Source organism: Eretmochelys imbricata, chromosome 1 (assembly GCF_965152235.1).
Source record: "Eretmochelys imbricata isolate rEreImb1 chromosome 1, rEreImb1.hap1, whole genome shotgun sequence".
NCBI classification, from domain to species: Eukaryota; Metazoa; Chordata; order Testudines; family Cheloniidae; genus Eretmochelys; species Eretmochelys imbricata.
Genome location: NC_135572.1, coordinates 187,497,185 through 187,521,792, shown reverse-complemented (window position 1 = coordinate 187,521,792; position 24,608 = coordinate 187,497,185). Strand labels below are relative to the sequence as shown.

General features: G+C 45.9%; 2 protein-coding genes across 2 annotated transcripts in view; one reads left to right on the top strand and one right to left on the bottom strand.

Annotated features, from left to right (window-relative positions):
- The window catches only part of MAEL (maelstrom spermatogenic transposon silencer), a 114,984-nt gene that overhangs the window by 25,369 nt on the left and 65,007 nt on the right, over nucleotides 1–24,608 (bottom strand). The window contains exons 3-4 of the mRNA XM_077820268.1: nucleotides 23,890–23,966; nucleotides 22,051–22,152 (exon numbers count right to left, since the gene is read on the bottom strand). The gene's annotated coding sequence lies outside the window, so the exon portion shown is untranslated. The remainder of the gene's footprint in view (nucleotides 1–22,050; nucleotides 22,153–23,889; nucleotides 23,967–24,608) is intronic.
- Nucleotides 18,706–24,608, top strand: part of ILDR2 (immunoglobulin like domain containing receptor 2) — a 34,272-nt gene continuing 28,369 nt past the window's right edge. Inside the window, exons 1-2 of the mRNA XM_077816288.1 lie at nucleotides 18,706–18,760; nucleotides 23,666–23,998. Coding sequence (XP_077672414.1) covers nucleotides 18,706–18,760; nucleotides 23,666–23,998 — 388 coding nt within the window. The remainder of the gene's footprint in view (nucleotides 18,761–23,665; nucleotides 23,999–24,608) is intronic.

The following is a 24,608-nucleotide window of genomic DNA, read 5'->3' as shown; positions in this document are numbered from 1 at the left end:
CTGGTTTAGTCCCTGGTACATCAACACTAAATAGCTAGAGAGGGAGTAAAGGAAAAAGACCTGTGCACAGAGCACATACTTTCATCCAACAAGGCTATGTGTTTCACAGGATTCTGCTATATTATTGTAGCATTGTTGCTACCAGTGCATTTTTGCATGTTCATTTCACTTCCTCTCTGAGCGTATACTGTTCTTCCGTGTGCAACCTTGCCTTGCCAACCTTGTTTCTAAGAGGACGACGCCTGTCAGAAATCTCATGGCAGGGAGTGCTAGCCACTCCTGGACAAACGTTCTTCCTAGGGACAAATTAAAAATAATATGATATGGATAATTAAAAAAGACACGGCTCCAGAAATGACACTCTGAAGAATGAGGGTGTTCCTAAAGAAGAATTGGAGGCAGTGTATCATCTTCAGGGTGTCTGATCATCAGACATTTTCCCCAGTGTCCTGTATAGCTGTCTGCAGGAGTTCACACCGTTTAACAACTCACTTCTTTGTTTGTTAATTTCAACTATACATAGATATGAACCTGCACTACCTGCAGTTCTTACTATACCCGCACACTTTCATAAAACTCTTTCGGCTCCTCTGTTGCAATTACACATACACCAGGGTGTTTATGTCCTGTATTGATATTCTGTGTGGCTTGAGTACAATGAAAAATAGTTTTAAAAAAATACTGCACTGGGAACAGCCATCTTATGTCTGTATGTCTGTGGAGAAAAACAACTCACAGCTGTATTGCTGATCTGCAGCTGGCGTGTTATTTAAAGTGATAATCTTAAATTCCCACCTGAACAGCAGCAAAGAATCACTATGACTGTGGCATCTGAGAGAGAACTACAGGAAGGGTGGGATGGGGATGTTTATACAGAAAGGTAACTAGTGATTTTGAACTACCCACCAAAGAGAGTGAATTAAAAAAAAAATCATATTATAAAACCTACAGTCTATTGTGCTGAGAATATAGAGGTTTTCCACTGAATATATTGAATGCTTTGTTACTGCAAATGGCATACTTGGGAAACAGATTCAGTGTATCCACAGTATCCTCTCTTCTGAGTTTGAAGAGAAATAAAACTTAACACTATTATGTCATTAGGTGCAGACAGGCAGCCCAGGAACAAAAACGTGTACAAAGATGGTGCATGTACTTGATTAACATTTTGCTGTGAAGCTACCAGTGGTCAAGGAGAGATTCCAATTTAATAGAAGAAACCAAGAAAAGGGAGAAAGTTTCACAGTTTATGGCTGTCTGAACAGTGTGAATCTGATGGTGTATTAAACAACACCTTTCGTGACATGCCAGTCTCTCGTCCATGTACTGAAGCAATATAGCATTGTCTATTGGCGGAATCTGACCTTACATCCCAGAAGACTGTTGAAATCACAGTTTCTATGGAAATTGCTGCAAGGAGAAACCGAAGGGTTGAATGGATGTGCAAAAGGACATAAGAAAACTGTGGAATTTCCAAGCAAAATGTCAAGTTTTCAGGAATGTTACCAAAGTGGATCTTTCAGAAGTGAAGTGCTGGTGTAAAGATGTCAGATGCCAGCAATGTGTTAAAAAGAGCTACGTAGAATATGTCTGTAACCAGAAGAAATGACTGCTAGAAAGACTGGTATTGGAAAATGAGGAAGGGGGGCGGGGAAATGGCTAACGAGGGTTAGTACACCCTGGGACTCAGAAAATAAATGAGCTTGTATATAGTAATTAATGTTCACATGAGTTTGGGTGACTCCATTACTGAAAGGATAGCCATTTCAGATAGAGTTGCAGTATATTTTTGTATGATATGGTGTATCATAGCATGACATTCTTCCACCTAAGTTTATCAGAATTGTGCTGGGGACAGGCACAGGGGAACTAATTAGTGTTCAGTATGGGGGACTGGAGCAAGCAAGGTAGAATTCCATTGCTTAAATTGCCACTGTTTGTAATGAATAGTGAGAAACCATCCGTGCTGGGCTGGGCTTGAAAAGGTCCTGCTAATTGTTCAGAAACTCATATAATGATGAAAAGTGAAACAAGCCTAACTGCAGTGTGGCAGAAACATGCTTCTGATTTAGAGTTACCAGGCATCCGGTTTTCGACCAGAACGCCCAGTTGAAAAGGGATTCTGGCGGCTCCAGTCAGCACTGCTAACTGAGTCACTAAAAGTCCAGTCAGTGGGGCTAAAGCAGGCTCCCTGCCTGCCCTGGCTCTGCACAGCTCACGGAAGTAGCTGGCATGTCTGTCTCTTAGGCTCAGGGGCAGCCACAGGGGCTCTGCATGCTGCCCCCAACCCAAGAGCCAACTCCACAACTGCTATTGGTCGGGAACCGCAACCAATGGGAGCTACGGGGGGCAGTGCCTGCGGGTGCGGGCAGCGCGCAGAAGCCCCTGGCCACCCTTGCGCATAGGAGCTGGACATGCCAGCAGCTCCTGGGAACCGCCTGAAATTAGCACCACCCAGCCAGAGAACGCATCCCAAACCCCCTCCAACACCCCAACCCCCTGCCCCAGCTCAGAACCCCCTCTCACACCCTAACTCCCTCCCGGAGTCTGCACCCCCACACCCCCTCCTGCACCCCAACCCCCTGCCCCAGCCCTGAGCCCCCTTCCGCACTCAGAACCCCTCATTTCCAGCCCCATCCCGGGGCCTGCACCCCCTGTCCCAGCCTGGTGAAAGTGAGTGAGGGTGGGGGAGAGCGGGCAATGGAGGGAAGGGGGATGGAGTAAGCAGGGGCGGAGCCTTGGAGAAGGGGAAGGGCCTCAGTGAAGGGGCGAGGCGGGGGCAGTGCAAGGGTGTTTGATTTTGTGCAATTAGAAAGTTGGCAACCCTATTCTGTTTTTAAGAACAGGACAAAATCAAAGTCATCACTGAAAAGTTAACTATTAAGCCAGGCAGCTAGCCTAAAAGTTGCAAGTGGAAGATAATACCATAGACTGCCAGACCAAAGGTCTAAGCAGATATGGAACATTACCTAAAGCAGGAGTATTGTCATCTGTCATGCATAATGAATTAGCATTTCTTGTCTAGTGAAAAAGGATGGCACCATCCACATATGTGGATGTTTCAAAGTGACTATAAATCCAGTGCTGCATCCAGAACAATAACACTTCCTTGTATTGAAAATCTCTTTCCTTCCTTAGTCGAGAGTCAAAGGTTTATTTAAACTGACTTATGCCAAGCTTACTTGAAAATACTTGTGAAGGAAAAAAAATTCAGGAGTGACTAACACCAGTGACGCATAAGGGGTTGTACTGATCCCAATGTTTATCATCAGAGAGAACATCAACAACAGCCTTGTTCCAAGGGGCTATGGATCTGGGGTAAAATCTTGGTCTCACAAAGTCAGTGGGAGCTTTGCTATTTATTTCAATGGGGCCACACAGATTTTGAGTGGATTGTCAGGAGTACAGTGAATGGAAAGTGACTGGAAAAAAGCTGATGTCAGTCAACATAGCTCCATTTACTTAAATGGAACTACACTAATTTACACTAGATGGGGTCTGGCCCTGAATGAAAAATTCCACTCCATTTCCTTCTGTGTGCCTGCACAGAGGCAACAGAGCTCTGAGAAATAGCATACTTAAGGAGAAATTCTATTCAAAGTACAAAGAATTTTAAACTCTGGGGCAGAGACTTTTTGTTATATGTATATGTACAGTGCTTAGCACAATGGGCCACAATCCTTAATGTAGGATTCTAGGCACTATTACGATAATTAATTAAATAATCATAAGACCATGTAATTAATTAATCACAGGATAAAAACAAGCATACATGTGGAAAGTACATTTTTTAAATCCCTATAATTCAACAGACTCTAAAGGATTTCTAATGGACCATCAAAAGACACACCTGCTGCCTAGAGATTATCTCCCAGCCTAATTTCACATTCCTACCACCTTAACTGAGGCACTAGAGCTGTTCAGATAAATATTACAAAACATTTTTCATCATGGCAAATGTGTATTTTTTTCATACTGAAAACTGACGGAACTATTTTTGTTCAAACTTTTTTTTTTTTTAAAAAGAGTCCTCTTGCCAAGAACAAAGGTAGAACGTTTCCGTCTGAAAGACAGACAAACATAGGTGGAGTTTATAAGCAATTAGAAAATGCCCTATAGAATGGAAGTGCTAATGCAATCCTAACTATTGGTATTGCAATGCACTCTGCCTATACTACAGTGTACAGTCCAGTACTGTCCCAAGTTTTGGACCTGATGTGGCATAGGAAAATCAGAATACTTTATGTCTGAAGATCCAGACTAGGACAAAATTGAAGGCCACTCCCTCTCTGATGTGGTTCATCAACATCTACAGAATCAAAGTCTTAATAAAAACAATCTAGCCCTTATGATTATGAATAAAAACTTCCAAGTGCCAACAAAGTGCAAATTGAAACTGTGCTGACTCGGTTGCAAACAGTAAATTGGTACAGTGCAAGGTGCTGAGCACCCATCCAGCAGAGCACTTAAGCCCACACTTAACTTCAAACATATAAGTGGTCCCACTGACTATATCATCCTCTTCAGCTGTCACAGAACGTTCAAGAGCCTTAGGTACTAAATGTGTGAATGGGGCACTTTTTTTTTTTTTTTTTGGCTAGAACTCTTCACTTACATCTTCAGTGTTAGCAAATGATCTTCTGTCATCTCTGCTTCCACACCAGTAATGAGTCCACTCAGAAGTCTTTTTCTATACTATATCATCTTGTAATGAAAACCCAGAACCCCACAACGCAGATATCATGCAGTGAGAGCTAGAAGACCTCCTGATCATCTGAAATGATAGTTGCTAGTCACAATGCCATGTTTTGGGTCAGAATTCACAGGATTTTAGTACGGTAATCTACACTCATTTTCTAGTTTATAAATTTTATTAATTAAGGGGAGAAATATGTGTTGGGTTGGTATTTTGTGTGGCTTGGTATAGCATAAGGTGTGCAATTTAATGGGCAGATTTTCAAAGTTGTGCATGTAGCAAATGGGTGTGCACAATTATCACAACTGTGAATGTAACATGAATAATTAAGCATACAAGCCGCTAGTTGGGTGCATAGTAGGTCCGTTGCACATGCTGCTGAATTGCAGCAATTGCACACCCACATTAAATGTGCCTGATTGTTTGCAGACCTTTTTTGAAAATCAAACCAGTGTCTACCTTAAAATCTTCCTTCAGTTGGTGGCAGCCAACTTACATCTGTCTCTGTGTATGGGAAGATAGCTGAATGAAACAAGAGCTTTCTTACGGACGTGCAGCTGGCATGTTACTGAATTTTATTTATTTCAGAGTCTACTTAAGTTTGGGAGTTAGGACATTTCAATTACACACATACACACCATACAACATTGTGTGTGTGCGCTCCTCTGTTCTAGTCATACACACACAATGCTGTTTGCGTGCTCCTCTGTTCTAGCTCTGTTCACACATACACAATGCTGTGCCCCTCCATGGTGTGTAGGCAGGCACAGTGCTTCTTGATTCCTGTTATATACACATGCATTCTGTGCTCCTCAGTTCTATTTTCATGCATGCATTCTCTGCCCCTTAGATCTAGTCTGTCGCACACACACAGCCTCTCTCCTCAGCTTGCTCTTCTCTGTCTCTCACCCACTGTCTCGCTCCCTACCACTAGACACTAGATTGCTCAGTGGTGAACTCTTTTTTGCTCCTGGACAGCTTCAATGGACAGCCATGTGATTTAGAAACTCCAGTTACCACAGGAGCCTGCAGTACGGGGGGGGGGGGGGTAAAAGGAGGAGGAGTGGAAAAAAAAGAGCTTTCCTTCTGTTTGGGCTCAGTCTGTGGAACTATAGCTTGCTAAGCAGAGGTTTCCAATCTCATCTGAGATTCATCTGGAGGTCACTGGGGGAGTGGAAACCTGGGACCTAAAAGTACCTTTCCTGTCGTCCCCAACACAGTGGTAGCTTCCATTCAGAAGTCTCTCCGATTCACACACTGGGAGGCTGCTGAGCCCCGCAGATAACGGTGAAGGGAATACTTAGGTGCCAGTTGATTCGTACCAGGAGGGCTCTTTATTTTTCTTTGTGGTTTCAGTTTTTTCTCCCCCCGGTCTGTCTTTCTTTTCTGCATGGAAAAACAAGGACGATGGATGGATTCTTGGTAGGATGGATCGTTCTGCTGTGGGTAACAGGTAAGGGTTTGCCTACCACAAAGATGAATAACTTTTTGGATTCCATGGGGTGCCGCTTGTGTCTTTGCCTGGAGCCTGTGTGTGAAAGTCCTTGGCGACGCGGTGCAGTGGTGGGGGGAGGATTACATCTTGTGATGGTGTGAGTGAGAGACATGCAGAGAAATGCAGGGTGAATGTGTGTTTGTCTCAGTTAGCAAAGTCTGGTGTGTTGTTTATCAGGGTCATGGAAGTTAGAGGCAGGAATGCATTGTTAGGTCACAGCAGTGCTGCTCCCTGCCAGCATTCCCTCTTTTACATATTCCGTCCTACCCCTAGCCTTCTCCCTCCCAATTTCAACATGGAATTCAAATGCAGTTGGGCTTTGGGTGTAGGGTGTTGGAGAATCAATCAGGAAAACGGGGGTGATCACCTCCCGCTGGGAGGAAGGAGAAACCTGGGGGAGTCCTCACTGATATTTTTGCAGTGGTTTGTATTCTTTGGCCAAAATCCAAGGTTTGAAAAGTCCCTTGGGGGCCTACAGGAGGACAGGTAGAGGTGAGAGTGATCTGGCAATATCTATGGGGAGAAGGCTTCTGATATCCTGAAACCCCATTGCATGCCCCCAAAAGGTAGTGTTCACAGAGATTTGGGGCTTAAGGGTTAGACAGTGGTCCTGACACTGAAATGGTGCATGGCTAATGGGTCAGGGTGGCAGCTCTCTGCCTTCCAGGTGAGTGGGCCAGGGAGGTATTGCTCTCTTTCTGCTTCTTCCTGGCTAGGGGGCATCAGTTGCTCCCCACTTCCTCCTTCCCCTCAGGTTGGTATTGCTTCTGCTGCATCCCTCTCCCTCCTCACTTTGAGCTGAGAGAATCAGAGGGAGATTGCTCCCTACCAAACAGTGTCAGATTGAGAAATTCCCTCTGAGGTTCCCTGTCTGATAACTTTGGGTCTGATGTGTCTGGCTGGGACCAGAGCGACATTCAGGCACTTCTGTCCTAGGGTGCTGAGTATGGTGCCACTGCGGATGACTGTTAACTGGGGTGAGCAGGAATTGGGGGGTTTGGTGGCGAAGGATCGCCTCAATGGGTTGGTGTGTGAGAGTGTGAAAGGGAGGTACTGGGCCTTGGGGAGGAGACAGTGTGAACCCAGAGGAACAGATTGTCCTTGGCTGGTTCCCAGCAGACATGCCCACACGAGGGCCAGGAACAATTGTAAGAACTTTGGCAGCACACACCAGTCCAAAAGGGTGTGAAGGAGGCAAGGCTGCATCCACCCTCTGCACTGGTTCACGGAGGGGGCCAGGCCTGGTGTAGGGAGCACCCAAAGATGGGTGAACTGGGGAGGGACTATGACTGCACAAGCCCTCTCCCAACTTCACATGGGATGGGTGGTTCTTGCTTGTCCTCCTCAGGGCAGTGCTCAGTTGGCACAGTCTAGCCTACATAGAGCCACTGGGAAACAGAACCTGACAGCAGTGGGGGAGCGGGCTCGAGAAGGGGCAGGGGAATGGGCAAGGGGAGAAACAGACAACAAAGAACAGACTGAAAATGGGGCTAGGAGCGAAGGCAAGTCAGGGAAGAAAAGGAGAAGGGAGAAACAGCAGGATGAGACTAACCAAATAGTCACATAATAAGCAATGAAGGAATAGCAGCCCCTTGTCAGTCACAGGGCGGCGGTGCTGCCTCTCAAGGAGCCAGTGCAGGCAAAGGCAACTGCAGGAGCAGTAGGGAAAGGCCACCGTTGCCTGACCTAATCAGGGAAACTGAAGTAAAAAGAAAGAAAAGAAAATGAGGTCAGAGAGAGAGGAGTCACATTTTTTTAATTTAAAATGCTTCTAGGTGGTATCTGGTTTTCCAAAGTTTTCCCATGAAAGGGCCCTCAGACTTCCCACTCCTACCCAGATTCAGGATTCAGACAGCAAAATCAGCTTCACCTTACAGCACCTCTCTCTCCCGCACCCACCTATCTTCCTTCCCTCCCCCCTCCTTTTTCATTCTGAGTCACTTCAGTACCAGTGCTTCCTACAGCTCCCTACCACCTCTCCATTGCATCAGCTGGGGCTCAGGCAGCTTCCAATCCTCCACCTCCTCCTCTCTGGCTGCTGCCGTAGTTTAACATTTCAATAAGTGGGTTTAGAGCTCCTGCACTTCCAAAATTACCCCTACACTAGTGCCTGTCTGCTTACAGTGGGCTACTTATATCTGGCCCTGCACCATGCCCTGTCTAAAGGAGCCCCGACCTGATAGTTAACAACATGGTATTAAATTTCCTCCCTTCTAAAAGAGCTTCCTATCTGGGCACGATCTGCAGGCTAACACCATGGAATAGATACATTTCCCCTTTCTAAAGGATCTGCAGATCAGGATATTCCACCTGCTACCGTAAGAGTTTGCTGATATTTCTTCCTTCTCAAGGAGCTCCAGATCAGGACATTCCCAAGGATCTAACACTGGGCAATTGACAAGTAAGACTGGTATTGACTGCAGTTTGGAGCAAGTAAGACTGGTATGAAACAAGAGTTACTACTGCAGTAAGAGCCTTCCCAGCTTGTCTGGTGCTTGATTTTCAGGATGTTACTGATTGGCGCTGACTGCCAGTAGACAAAGGCCTTAAAACGGGCAACAGGTTAGCAGTTGCTGAGTGTGCCGATAGATATGAGGGCATCCTTTGTTGCTGAGCTGGACTCTGTGAATGAGTTCAATATCAGCTTTCTTCTCTCCTGCCGTCCATCCACTGTCTCTCAGTGCTTGTTCAGGTCCTCTGTGTCTCCTCTCAGTGGGAAGAAAGCAAAGGGATGTGTGTGAGAGTGTGTGGGGGAGAGAGACTGACTGATTGACAAACATGGATGCAGGCTTTAGTTCTCCCCACTGGCCAAGCCGAGGAATTAAAGGTCTGTATCAAGGTAAGGAATTCCAATTCAGCCAAATCAGCAAATTCATTCTCTGGAAAAAGAGAGTGGGAGTGGGTGAAGGAGAGAGAAGGGTAAAAGAAAGAGGGGGTGAGACAGAGAGGAAGCAGAGAGACAAACATAAGAGAGAAACAGATTCTCGCCCCCTCTACTCCCCGCCTCCTTCCTGTAGGTGGGCTGAGAAATTTCAAATCAGTACTCACAGTTCCTTTCCTCCCAGCAGCTAATTCCTCTCTGTCCTTTGTTTGCCTTTCATTTTCGGCCCCTGCATTTATCTTTTGTTTGGTTCTGTGCATTGTGATTTCTTACTGCAATTTCAAAAAATCCTGTGTCAATTCCAGTGGGTTTGGTTGGCTTTTTCCTGCCCCCCAAGTGCCTGACAGCTGGTGTTTTAGTGACAGCATTGAAAGAATAAAGGGCTGTTTCTTGTTTATTCTTTGACTGAAGGTGGTAGTGAGGATATTCTCCCCACATTCTGGAAGGACAAGTACAATTTGTTGAACACGTGTGAGCTCATTAGCTGGCTTTACTCTCCCTGGTTCTCCAACCCCAGCTGGGTGGGTGTGCTAGGGCTCCTTGAGGGTGGGCAGGGGCCAAAGGAGGCAGTGCTGGATTGGCCCCAAGGGAACTGCTCTAGCTGCTGTAAGTTAGAGCAGCACTCTAGCCAGCTTTGTCCCCAATCAGCTGTGCCAAGCATGAGCTAGGTGCAGCTGGGTACTGACCTGTGTGCGTTTTCTTACCTATTATTCCCAACAGGTTGCATGTGAGTAGTGCTAGCAGTGGTGGAAGTACTAATGCACTCAAGAACTCAGTCAGAGTAGCAGTCACGGATGGCCCATTCAGTTCTAGGGCTCCTGGTTGGGACTGACATTTATTGGCAATTCTGAAAGTGGTTTCTGTGCTGTAGGGTTGCCAACATTGTATTTCAAAAATAAGGGACTGTTTTCTTAGCACCCTCGCATCTCCTTCTTCCCGATATTATTAGTATTATTATTATTAATAACAATAATTAATGATAAGCACCACTCACCTACATTCACCAAAGGTATTTCTTGCTCCTTTTTGCAGCACTCAGCAACTCCCAATCCTGCTGCACAGAGAAGAAAAAATAAAGGACATCCCTTGTAATAAGGGACTGTTGGCAACCCTACTGTGATGGTGAGCTGAGACCACATAGCAGATGCCATGAAACTACTATAAGATAGTAGTGACTTTCAGTCAGTAATGGGATGGGTGGTATTTGATCCAGTGAGTAGAACTGTATTAATGTTTTACTTGAACGTATACCCATGGGTTTGAGGAATATAACAAAGGGGCAACAGTGTGAAGTTGTTAGGAGTGAAGGTCACGTGATCCGGAGAGTTTAATGAGATGGGTGGGTTATTGATGAGAGGGTGACCTCTGATGGATCCCTGACTCTTGTAAAAGGCCTGGGGTAATCCTGAACATTGCAGGGATTGTTCAAGCTCGTGCTGCAGTGCAGCCCACCAGTGAAGTCAAGAGCATGGAGCATCCATGGAGCCACATCAGAGTGAATGGGAAAGATCAAGGAAAAGGCCAGTGTCTACTGCCATTTGTTAGGTTGAAGAATCAAGATTAGATTCTAGGCCAAATGTTTTCATAGTGGGGTTCCATGGCTTGGGACTCATGGTTTACACAGTTTGTGCCTTCTTCTTCCCACTTTTCTTTCTTTTTCTTCTGAGTTTAGTGGTGATTTGTCTGTGGCTCTCGCTTTGTCCATGGAATAGGTACAGCAGCAGTACATGCTTCCCCACACTACTCCACCAATGTACCTCAGATCTGGCCTGGAGGATCACCTCTAGAGCTAAAAGTATTGTTCAGTCTCTATGGCCTATTCAAACTTTGGTCTCTTGCTAACTAACAAGATTGACACTTATTGCCCATGGTAAGAACACCAGTCCACTGGGCGTGGACTGAGGCCACAGTTCATTTCCCATAAGTCACTTACCAGCATTCAATCAGATAGTAATGACTTTTGGAAGGTACTTAATTGGACTGGGTTCAAACCAGCAACAAGAGGTGAAAGTCTCTATATAACATTCCAAATCCCTTTAGTTATGTACTCACTGGCTCTCATCTTCTTTACTCATGGAATTTTAAGGCCAGAAGGGACCATCGAGCTCATCTAGTCTGACCTCCTGCACATTGCAGGCCATAGAAACTCACCCACTCACTCACCTGTAATACATCCCTAGCCTTTGTCTGAGTTACTGAAAGCCTCAAGTCAGGATTTAAAGATGTCAATTACAGAGAATTCACCATTTACACTAGTTCAAACCAGTAAGTGACCCATGCCCCAGGCTACAGAGGAAGGTGAAAAAAACCCCAGGGTCTTTGTCAAGCTGACCTGGGAAAAAATTCTTCCTAACCCCAAATATGGCAGTCAGTTACCAGATACCGGGGAAAAAATTCTCTATAGTAACTCAGAGCCCTCCCCATCTAGTGTCTCATCTACAGCCATTGAAGATATTTGCTAATAGCAGTTGCAGGCCATATGCCGTTGTAAGTAATCTCATTATACTATCCCCTCCATTAACCCTATCAAGCTCAGTCTTGAAACAAGTTAAGTTTTTTACCCCGACTGCTCCCCTTGCAAGGCTGTTCTAGAACTTCGTTCTTCTGATGATTAGAAACTGTTATCTAATTTCAAATCTAAAGTTATTGATGGCCATTTGTCCTTGTGCCAACATTGGCCCTTACCTTAAATAACTCCTCTTCCTCCCTGGTGTTTATCCCTCTGATGTATTTGTAGAGAGCTATTATATCTCCCCCCAGCCTTCGTTCTGTTAGGCTAAATAAGCCAAGCGCCTTAAGTCTTCTCTCATAAGGTAGGTTTTCCATTCCTCTGAACATCCTAGTAGCTCTTCTCTGTACCAGTTCGAATTCATCTTCCTTAAACACGGGATACCAAAATTGCACACATTATTCCAGATGAGGTCTCACCAGTGCCTTGTATAATGGTAATAATGCTCCCCTATTTCTACTGGAAATATATCCTAATGCACCTTAGGCTTACATTAGCCTTTTTCATGGCTCATAGTCATTCTGTGATCAACCAATCCACCAAGGTCTTTCTTGTTGTCTGTTGCTTCAAAATGAATTTTCCCCTACTTATAGCAAAAATTCTTGTTGTTGGTCCCTAAATGCATGATCTTGCACTTTGCACTATTAAATTTCATCCCATTTCTATTACTCGAATTTTCAAGATTGTTCAAATCTTCTTGCATGATATTCTGGTCCTCCTCTGTGTTGGCAATACCTCCCAACTTTACGCTATCTGCAAATTTTATTTGCTCACTCCCACTTTTTGTGCCAAGGTCAGTAATGACAATGTTAAATAAAATTGGTCCCAAGACCGATCTTTGAGGAACTCCACTAGTAACCTCCCTTCCGCCTGACAGTTCGCCTTTCAGCATGACCCATTGTCGCTCCCCTTCAACCAGTTCCTTAACCACCTGTTGAGTCTCATATTCACCTGCATCTTCTCCAATGTAACTAATATTTCCCATGTGGAGCTGTATCAAATGCTTTATTAAGATTCAGGTTATCTTCTCAAAGAAAGAGCTCAGGTTGTCTGGCACTATCTGCCTTTTGTAACACCATGTTGTGTATGATCCCAATTAATGTTTACCTCTATGTCCTTCACCACTTTCTCTCTCAAAATTTGTTCTAAGACCTTGCATACAGTTGAGATCAAACTAACAGGCCTATAATTTCCTAGTTCACTTTTTTCCTCTTTCTTAAATATAGTTACTATATTTGCAAAGCTCCAGTCATAGGGTATGACAGATGCCTTAAAAATCCTTGCTGTTGAGCTTGCAATTTAATGTGCCAATTCCTTTAATGTTGTTGGATGCAGATTATCCGGGCCCCGATTTGGTCCCATTAAGCAGTTTGAGTTTGGCTTCCACCTTAGATGTGGTAGTTTGTACTTCCATATCCTTTTTCCCATTAACCACCCTGCCACTGTCCATAAGCTCCTCATTACCATTATTACAAACGGAGGCAAAGTATTTGTTTAGGTGTTAGGACACACCAAGATTGCCTTTAATGTCCACGCCATCCTCAGTGCTTAGCGTCCTACTTCCTCTTTCCTTGTTTTCTTTTTATTTCTGTCTAAAGAACCATTTACTATTGGTTTGAATTTTCTTTGCAAGGTCCAACTCCGCTTGGCTTTTGGCAATTCTCACATTTTCCCTACACTTTCTGACCTCCAAAAGGTAGCTTTCCTTGCTGATCCCTCCCTTCTTCCATTCCTTGTAGGCTTTCTCATAACCTCTTTGAGATGCTTGTTTTATCCAGTTTGGTCTGCATTTCTTCCCTACAAATTCCCCCTTTGCTTGGGAATGCAGGCTCCAGATGGTTTCTGCAATTTTGACTTAAAATAATTCCAAGCCTCTGCCACCTTTGCATTCAGATCCTTAAGTGCTTCAGTCCAGTCCACTTCCCTAATTAATTCCCTTAATTTTGTAAAGTTTGCCCTTTGAAATCAAGGACCCTAGTTGTAGACTTTTTTTTGTTTATCCTTCTATTTAGTTTAAACTGAATTAACTCATGCTCAGTCAGACGAAGGCTACCCTTTACAACCTTTCTTCTACGAGGTCCTCGCTACTTACCAACACCAAATCTAAAATGACATCACCTTTTTGTTGGTTTGGTGACTATTTGATGAAGAAATCTGATGACTTTAACATACAGGAATGCTGGGGCCTTACCATTATTAGTAGCAGTTGTCCTCCAGTCTGTACTGGGAAATTAAAGTCTCCCATAATCACACAATCCCCAGTAGTATTTATTTCATTAAAAATATTAAAGAGGTCTCTATCTATATCCAAATCAGATCCATAGGATTTGTAGCAGACCCCAAGCACTATCCTAGTGGAGCCTCTGTTTCCTGTCTTCCCCAAAGTGATTTTGACCAAATAGATTCCATTGTATTCATTCCATCACATCCTCTGTTGTTCCTTTCTCCATTGTTGTTTCCTCTCTTAATTGATTTTCCTCATGCTCAATATTAGAATCTGCAATGGAGATTACTTGAGCGTCTCCCCCAAATTACTAGTTTAAAGCTCTTTTAATCAGTGGTGCCAACCTCCTGGAAGTCTGTTTCCCCCCTACTCACGCAGAGTCCATCCCATGAGAAACAGTCCTCTGTCCTTGAATGTCTCCCAGTGGTCGAACATCCCATAGCCTTCCTTATAGCACCATTGCCTGAGTCAGTTGTTGATCATCATAAACTTTCATATACTCCACTTTCCTTCTCTCAGAACTCAGGTTCCTGGGCCTCCTGATTTAAATTTTTACAGAGATTTTCCTAAGCCATTTTCCAGGGACTCCTGATTTCATACATACATAATCATCTTTCTCTCATATGCACAAAGTTATGTAAAACCGAGGAATGCTGGTTCTGTGGTTTCATAGCATTAGCCATACTAATCAGACAATTGGTGGTGTGGGCCCTATAAGTACCTAGACAGACCTCTGTGCATGGTCACCTGGTGACGTTAAGAATAAAGTTCATTTTATTCTTTCATCAGTTTGGACTAATCGCCTCTCTTACAATAAATGACTGCTAAACGGACACAGCCAGGACCTTCTTAAATTCTACTGATGTATTTGATTCAGTCATTGCTTGCAAATGTAAGTGCCTCAGCTTACCTTTACATTATGTAATCACTTCCTGTAAATTTTCTTTAGTCACTACAAAAGTGATTGGTATCTCTTGTGTCTATTGCAGATTGCATAGTACAGGAGTGAGTACATGCAGTACATAATTTAGAACCCTAGAGGGAGCTTAGAAAGGAATCAGCAGGAAAAGAGGAATACTGTACAGTATTGCAAGCCCCAAACATAGAAAAATTCAGTCCCTCTCTAGACACAATCAGTTGCTCATGACTAAACCTTTCATCATTTTTAAAACCTCCATCATGTTTCTTTTTCTTCTTCTCTCTAAACAGTCCAGGTTTCTGTATTTCACCTTCGTATACACATGAACTGCTTTCTGTCCTCATGATTCTTTCAAATTCAGCCACATTTCTTGGAGGTGAGGAAACTTAAACTGCTAGCTGCATCTGGATTATTGCTGCACCATTGATGCAGCCACCATCATGTTTTCACTGTGTTGTAATGGAACCTAGCAATCAGATATCTTTTTTTAGATGGCTACTGCTGAAGCAGAAGCAGTGTAATGAGTGAACAGTTTCAGATTTTTTAGCAAAAGAAATAACAGGTTTATAATTTCCCAGTTCCACACTGTGTGTGTGTGTGTGTGTGTATTAGGGCTTAACTAGAAGTAGGATTTCCATTGCTCCAGCTTCTCATCTCATCTCACTGCATCTTAAAGAATATCAAAAAGCAAGTAGATAAGAGAAGAGTTGAGATGTTGCATGGAAGATGCCAAGTTGCTCATCATATGCTTCCCATATACTGTCTGATGGAAACAGAACCCCTATACTGTATTGTCCCACACATTCCCACTCTTTTTCCCCTATGTGGATCTTCAGAAGGGAGTGCAGGTGGCTGATCAGATGAGTTTGCTAAAGCTCTGCTAATCATTTATTAAAGCAGTCCCTGGCTTGCCCAAGCCGTTAATCTCATTAACAGGAAAGTGGGCTGTGCAGGGAAGGGATTTTACCAAGTAGAATTCACTGAAAGTAACTGTTTGCTAAGCAAATACTTAGTTCACAAGGGAAAGATTTAAATACCCACCGTGTCTGCAGAGTCACTGTTTTATCAGCTGAGCTGCAGCAAGATGATGGGTCATCTGGTCAGCTAATTTCACACACTGTGTTGGGTGCAGATAGTGTGGAGTCATGCATATTATTTCCTACGCAGTTTTGTTACAAAGCATGGGGATGGGGGAAGGTATTGAGAATGGAAAATGGTGCCTTTACTCAGTAGGTGACAGGTTCAAATCCAGCCCAAGGCAGAAGTAGTTGCTATTTGTTACCGGTTCTCATGGGTTTTGGTATCCAAGTGAAATAAGTTGCGAGTCTCCAGCCCAGTTCTTAGTGGACAAATATCTCTATCCCCCCAAACTGGCACTAATAGGCTTCTTTGTTGCAATCTCTTCACAATCCAGTGACTGAATTGGTTCTGTACACTGTGCCTTACTAACTTCTTCAAAAAGAAAAGGCACAACATTAGTTCAAGACTCTCCATTCCCCAGTCCCTTTGCTTCTGCTCCAAATTCTGAGATCTCTGCTTATTTTCTGCTTCTAACCCTTCAAACTGACTCCTGCGGCTACATCCCTTCACACCTACCGTGTCCCTGGCTGACTCTTCTTTATTTTTAACTGGTCTTTCCTCTGCTTTCATTGTCCTCTCTCTTCAAGCACACTCTTGTTTCTCCATCTTAAAGAAACCTCCTTCATTCTAATTTCATTCTATAACTACTACCCTAGCTCCCATCTCCAAGATCTTTGAGTATCCTTGCTGACTTCATTCTTCTCCATATCTCTCCTTGATTTCTTACAGTCTGGCTTCTACCCTCTTCACACTGCTAAATATATTATACCTTAATTTGGGTCACTAAAGACTACCTTCCAGCTAAATTTAACCGTCTGTACTTTAGATCTCATTTCCTCCTACTCACCCTTACACTTCCTGTGTTCATCCCAATGTTTCTCCTCCCTTTGCCTCCTTTTCCCCCAGTCATAGGCGGCAGGTGAACCGGACGTTGTGGGAAGCTAGCCCCCGGCCCCTCCCCTTCTGCTTGAGGCCTCGCCCCTCTCCATCCCATTCTGTCCCTCCTGGATCCCAGAGCACCGCCACTGCGGCTGCCAGCCCCCCCCCCAGTTCCGGGCTGCCTGAGCACCCCTAGAACCAGAGTGCTGGGTGAGTGGCCCCAGCACCCTAGCCCCGGAGCGCCATATGGGCAGCGTGGCCACAGCACCCCAACCCCAGAGCGCCAGGCAGGCAGCGCATGGGCAGGGCTACGCCAGGCTGTTTGGGGAGGCTCAGCCTTCCCCAGCCTATGATACCTGTCGCCCATGCCCCCAGTCATGCCATTAGCCCTTCTTCCATACTGCCCCTTGTGCCTGGAACACTCTCCCTGTCCTCTCTGTTCTGTCAAGCACCCACTCTTTCTTTCAAATCCCTCTTTACAACCCATCTCTGCAATCAGTCCCTCTTTTTCCTAATCAGCAACAATGTCCTAACCCTTCCTCTCCTGAAATGTTGTCATATGTCTTTGGGCTTATCTACATCAGAAAGCTTTGCCACTTTAACTATACCAGTAAAGTTAAAATGGCAGCTCCTTCCCCATAAGTCTGGATACGTTTACACCAGAATAAAAGCACATAAAGTGGTATAGTTTATTATGGTTTGGGAACTAAAAGGTACCTTAATACCAACTTACCTGTCTCGACACTAGGGTTTTTACCAGAATAACTCTGTGTATGTCTACACCAGGTGACCATTCCAGCTCAGGAGGATATGCCTGTGCAAGCTCTGATTGAGCTAGTGTGCTGAAAACATAAGTGTAGCTGCTGCTGCAGCAGTGGCTCACTGCTCAAAGTACATACCTATGGTCTCAGACAGGATCATACTCAGGGTGGCTAGCCCCTCCCGCTGCTAGTTCTGTGACAGCTACGCTGCTGTTTTTAGTGCACTAGCTCAATCAGAGCTAGTGCAGGCATGTCTCCTTGAGCTGGAATTTACACCTTCCAGCTCCAATGCAGACATAACCTATGTCAGCAAAAATAAGAGTACGCCCTTAACTTATATAGTTATACAGGTAAAACTTTTTAAGTGTAGGCCAGCCCTTTGCCTCCTGTTTGTCTTAATTAGAGTGTGAGGTGTTTGGGGCAGGGGATATCCCTTATCTGTGCTTTTAAAGAACCGTGTACATTAATAGGACTCTGATAATGCTTTTTAAACAATAACTGCTAGAAGTGGTCCTTGCAATGCAAGAAGGAGACCCCTGCATGGGAAGCTTGCACTGAGGCCTTGGCTACACTTGTGCGTTATAGCGCAATAAAGCCGCCAAGAGTGCTCTACCTTACTACCCATCCACACTGTCAAGGCATGTAGAGCGTTCGGACTCCGCGGCTGGAGCGCTCCTGGTACTCCACCTCCCCGAGAGGAATAATGTTTGTTGCGCTCTTGCTGGAGTGCCATGGTGCCAGTGTGGACACCTAATGCGCTCTGATTGGCCTCCAGAAGTGTCCCACAATGCCTGTTTTAGCCACTCTAGTCATCCCTTTTGAACTCTGCTGCCCTGTCCTCGGGTGACCAACCGTCAGACCCGCCCTTTAAATCCCCTTCCTGTTTGCTCAGCCAGGCATGGAGGGCTCTCAGCGAATCTTTCCAGGTGACCATGCCTCCACGTGCCAGGCGAGCCCCAGTATAGAGCAATGGCAAGGTGCTGGACTTCACCAGTGTTTCGGGGGAGGGAACTGTCCAGTACCAGCTGCGCTCCAGCCGTAGGAATTACAATACCTTTGGGCAAATATCAAGGACCATGATGGAAAGGGGCCATGACTGGGACGCACTGCAGTGCAGGGTTAAAGTGAAGGAGCTGCGGAGTGCCTACTGCAAAGCCTGCGAGGCAAACGGCTGCTCCGGTGCCGCCCCTGCGACCTGCCGATTCTACAAAGACTGGACACGACACTTGGGGGCGACCCCACCTCCACTCCAACGAGCACCATGGGCACTTCTGAGCCCAGCACAGCAAGCGGGGAGGAGGAGGAGGAAAACGCGAGTGAGGGTGCTGAGGCGTGGGGAGACACCCTGGAATCCCTAGATGCATGCAGCCCGGAGCTCTTCTCAAGCCAGGAGGAAGGCAGCCAGTCACGGCGTCTGGTGCTTGGGGAAGGATAAACACCAGAGGAGGTTCCTGGTAAGCGGCTTTTTTTTTCGGGAAGGAAGTTCTTTGGTGCGGGCTCTTTGGTCGAGGAGAGTTAGGGCTGCATGCATGCCTAGATGCGGAATAGCACATTCATGTGGTCTGTCACATCACGGTAATCGGCATCGGTGATCTCTTCAAAAGTCTCAGACAGAACGTGGGCAATGCGCCTGCCCAGGTTTATTGGGAGAGCCAGCGTGGTTCTTGTGCCAGTCAGGCTAACATGTCCGCGCCACTGTGCCGGGAGGGGTGGGGGGACCATTGCTGCACACAGGCAAGCTGTGTATGGGCCAGGGCGGAAGCCGCATTGTAGTAAAAGACCCTCCCTTGCTTCCCCGGTCACCCTCAGCAGCGAGATATTTTCCAGGACGATCTCCTGTGGAGAATGTTGTGACAGTGTTCGGCGTAGGTTTCCCCTGCAGCTCCAAGGCACAGAAACCCAGAGGACAGTACATCCATGAAACAATCAGTCCCCCTGGACTCTGTGCTTACTTACCATTTGTGGGGCTCCCGTGGGTTATGCGTGCTCGCTTTGGGATAGGCAAAGTATGGTTTTGTATGGACTGTGATTGCCCTCCTTAAGTGCGGGGGAATCATTGCTCTGTCTGGTGTGTATAATGCTTCCGCTGTTAAGTGTTGCATTTTGCCTGTGTAGGTGCAACCTTGAGATCTCAGCCGCCAGCGTTATCACTGGCCGACAGACTGAGAGCCCTCAGGAATAGGCCCTGTAAAAGCAAAGACAACATGCTGCAGGAAGTAATGCGGTAGTCTGTGGAAGAGAATCGAAAGGCAAAGAAGCGGAGGGAGAGTGAAAGGAGGATCCACCAGAAGAATGAGGATCGCCGGCAGCAAACACGGTGCTCGGGCAGCAAAGTACGGATCGGCCGATTAGCATAATGGAGCACTAAGCGGACTCTATCCAGGCGCTCGTCGCCATGCAGGCGGAGCACTACTGTGCTCGCCCCCACCCCCTGCAGCCCTTGTCCCAAAACTCTTTCCCTTGTGCCCCCATGTGCCCTCGAACCTACTTTCTCCAACATCCGGGTTCTTACCGCCCCAGCTGCCTCCTACACCCCTAGCTTCACCATCCACCCATGAAAACTACGACCCTTATCCACTGCACTCAGTCCCCCTCAACATGCCTTATAGTCATCCTGAAATGCAGCACTCAGTGCACAGCACTCCAGACAGGATTGCAGAATATGAAATCAGGACATACTCAAGTCTGAGAGTGAACCACTCCCCACCCCACCCCCTTGCCATTGTGGTATTGCTGTGTTACCTTGTTTTTATTTCCATAAATGAATTTTCTTTTCAATAAATGGAGTTTTTCACTTTGAAAACATACTTTATTCGTGCCTAAAGCAAAATATACCTTAGACCAGGAAAGCAACAAGCACTACAATTCAGTGTACCAAACACAGCCACTGCAGTTAACTCCCGTGCAGAGCAACAGACATTACTGGTGGCTTTCAGCCTCAGATTGCTTCCTCAAGGCATCCCTAATCCTTGCAGCCCCATGCTGGGCCCCTCTAATAGCCCTGCTCTCTGGTTGTGAAGATTCAGCCTCCAGGTGTTGAACCTCCAAGGCCCATGCATGAGTGAAGGTTTCACTCTTCCCTTCACAAATATTATGGAGGGTACAGCACATGGATATAACTGTGGGGATGCTGGCTTCGGCCAAGTCCAGCTTCCCATAAAGAGAGCGCCAGCGGCCCTTCAAACGGCCAAAAGCACATTCCACAGTCATTCAGCACCAGCTCAGCCTGTAGTTGAACTGTTCCTGGCTGCTGTCCAGGGTTTCATGAGCCATGGCATTAAAGGGTAAGCGGGGTCTCCAAGGATCACAATGGGCATTTCGACTTCCCCTACGGCCATTCTCTGGTCTGGGAAAAAAGTCCCAGCTTGCAGCTTCCTGAACAGGCCAGTGTTCCGAAAGATGCGTGCGCCATGCACCTTTCCGGGCCAGCCTGCGTTAATGTCAATGAAATGCCCACGGTGATCCACAAGCACCTGGAGAACCAAGGAGAAATACCTCTTTCGGTTAACATACTCGGAGGCTAGGTGGTCTGGTGCCAGAATAGGAATATGCATCCCATCTATTGCCCCTCCGCAGTTAGGGAAACCCATTTGTTCAAAGCCAGCCATAATGTCATGCATGTTACCCGGAGTCACGGTTCTTCTGAGAAGGATGCGATTAATGGCCCTGAAAACTTGCATCAACACAATTCCAACGGTTGACTTTCCCACTCCAAACTGGTTAGCGACCGATTTGTAGCTGTTTGGAGTTGCCAGCTTCCAGATTGCAATAGCCACCTGCTTCTCCACCGGCAGGGCAGCTCTCAATCTCGTGTCCTTGAGCTGCAGGGTGGGAGCGAGTTCAGCACACAGTCCCATGAAAGTGGCTTTTCTCATCCAAAAGTTCTGCAGCCACTGCTTATCATCTCAGACTTGCAGAACGATGTGATCCCACCACTCAGTGCTTGTTTCCCGATCCCAAAAGCGGCGTTCCACGGTGGAAAGCATGTCCATGAATGAGACAAGCAATTTTGTGTTGTATGCATTGCTCGAGTCGATATCATCATTGGACTCCTCACCGTCACTTTGGATCTCCTTAAGATCGAATGCTAAACGTGACGTGCTGGCGAAATTCATCAGCATCCTCTTCAGCAGTTTGGGCTCCATTCCCACAGACCGAAAGGGAACACAGAGTGTGCCACACAGAAACCGTTGAAAGATGGCACCAAATGTGCATGGAAACACAGGGATTGCTGGGATGGGAAGTGATGCATCATGGGCATTGGAACAGGATCCAGAATGCCCCGCACCCCACGCCCCCTTCCCACAAGCCACAGCGCCAGAATGGAAAGAGGTGCTCTGTGGGATAGCTGCCCATAATGCACCTCTCCCAATGCCGCTGCAAGTGCTGGGAATGTGGCCACACCAGTGTGCTTGCAGCTGTTAGTGTGGATAGACTGGAGCGCTTTCCCTGGTATGCTCTCCAAAGGCTGATTTAACCCAAAGCGCTCTACAGCTGCAAGCGTAGCCAAGCCGTTAGTTTGCTGCTCCCCATGCGATGGATAAACAGAGCATTTCACTCTCTGGGGCTGTCAGTTGACACCTGGACTCAATTGACTCAAACTCACCTTAAACTACCGAAAAAGAAGGATGCATCAGCAGTCACACATGTAATTCACTCCCATGTGTCTGCTGTGAGGTCCAATATGTCAGGCGGCGACGCAGCTCTCCTGTCAGTTGGCAGATAAATCAAATGTTAGATATTGAACGACACCAATTTCCATGAAATGTAAAAGCCGAAGAATTCTGGCCACTATCCTTTGCTCCTCCCACATGAGGAGAATTTGCTTAGTGCCAGACTGCACTCCAGTTGCAGCAAGTTATGTGATCTGGATTCACGCCTATTGTGTCTCATTATGGGTGCGGGACTGTGTTAATGCACCTTACAAGGAGCCAGATTCTACTGTGAGTTATGCTGGAGTTAAATTTGGGTAATTCCATTGAAATCAATGGAGTTACTCTGGATTTGCACTGATATGAGTGAGATCAGAATCTGGCCCACTTACTGAATGTCTTTAGTGCATGAAGTATCCTTATCCATAAAGTGCCGAGTCCTTTACAAGTGCCTAATATGCCCTCCCCTCTCATCCACTTTCTTTTTTAATATCAAAACTAAACTCACAATCCTAATGTTCACTCATACTTGGATCATCCTCAATGGGTGGACAGAAACTGCTTGTAAGTTCACCTACAACAATAAAGGCAGTTGTCCCAGTGCGGCTGTTGTTATTATTTGTGTAAGCTGTAGTGCCTAGGGACCCCAGTCCTGGGCGAGGACCCCACTGTACTAGACACTGTACAAACATAGAACAAAAATGTGGTTCCTGCCCCAAAGATGTGCATGCGAGAATGACACCATCGTGAAGCATCTAATCCAGTGGTTCCCAAACTGGGGTTCGTGAACCCTTGGGGGTTTGTGAAATGTTACAGGGGGTTCTTGGGGAAAAATTCCCTAATGGCGGACAGAGCTGTCTCTAGAGACCCTGGGCAGCATGGGGCCAGCAGCCAGGAGCCCCTGGACTTCCAAGAGCTAAGCAGATCAAAGCAAGCATATCTATCACACTGAGGAGATTTTAACTTCAAGACTCCTTATAAGAAATGGAAAGGGAGGTGGATATGTTTTGTTGTTTTTAAAATTAAATAGGCAGCTAGTATTGTTTTAAAATTATTATGAAGAACAAGTTTAAGCTTTGTTGTAATGTGCGTTGTTTGCCTGGACTGCTCAAGACCTGAATGCTTGTGTAGGAGGAATCTTTGAGTTGGCTTCTTAAATCCCTTCATGCTGTTTCACATCTGATGCTCCTTGATGAAACATAGGAGCCTTGTCTTATAACAGGCTTCTTCAAAGTGATACAAGTTATGAAATTGAGATCCTGGAAGAGTGTTGCCGTTTTCATAATGTAATAAAAATACTGCAATGATAAATAATAATTAATAATAGTGTGTAATAAGCATATCACAAAACAAATTTGATATTTCCAAGAGCACTGCTTTTATAATTTATACTCAGGTAAAAGAGAAAATTCCTGGAAATATTCATTTTGAGGAGGGGGTTCGTGAAACTTGACAATTTAGTGAAAGGAGTTCACAGGTTGTTAAAGTTTGGGAACCACTGATCTAATCCCATCAGAGCATGTTGTGTGTACCACGCTGTGGGATGACACCAATGTTTTTGTTTTGTAGCACTGGCTGAGGGACTGCAGGTCACGGTGCCTGAAAATAAGAAGGTTGCTATGCTGTTTCAGCCTGCCCTGCTTCGCTGCCACTTTTCTACTTCCTCCACCCAGCCAGCTGTGGTGCAATGGAGGTTTAAATCCTACTGCCAGGACCGCACAGGAGAAGCTTTGGGTCTGGCCACCTCGGGGTTACAAGCAGTGAGCAAAAGGAACCTGGAGTGGGATCCCTACCTGGATTGCGTGGACAGCAGAAGGACGGTCCGTGTCGTAGCCTCCAAGCAGGGATCCGCGGTCACAATAGGGGACTTCTATAAGGAAAGAGATGTCACCATTGTCCATGGTAATGCCCCCCTAGCTGCTTTAGTATTGTTAAGAATCCTTCCTTGGCAGTTATGAATAGTGAAGGCTGTTGGAAATTGTTTAGTTAACTCCACCTGGGGCAGGGGTATTAATAATTATTTTTTGTGTAATCCTAGTGCCTAGGGACCCCAGTCATGTTCCAGGACCCAGTGGTACAAGTTCATTCTTATACAATGGACTCTACCAGCTAAATCTGAATGAGAGTGGGGAGTTTAAACTCATTCCTCCTGGACTGTCAATCTGCTCCACAAAGGGGCTCCAATCCTGACCTGGAGGGGTTACTTTCTCCTGGGTCAACAGGGCTGTTCTTTTTCCATGTTCATTTAGTTCTGGGCTTCGCCACACTGCTCCCACTGATGGGCCCAAACGCTGACTTGGAGGTGCCAGCTTCTCCTATGGTAGAGAATAGGAAGTGCAGTCTCCACGGCTGGGCTTTCCCCCTCACAGACTCTTCCTATCCTTTTGAACAGACCTCCTCTCCTCCTGCCCTGCCAACATGAAGGAGTAATTCTGCATCTCATGTTCATCCAACGCTGAGCTTCGTCACCCTACTCCAGTAGGGACCTAAACCCACTTCTGTTTCAGGAAGG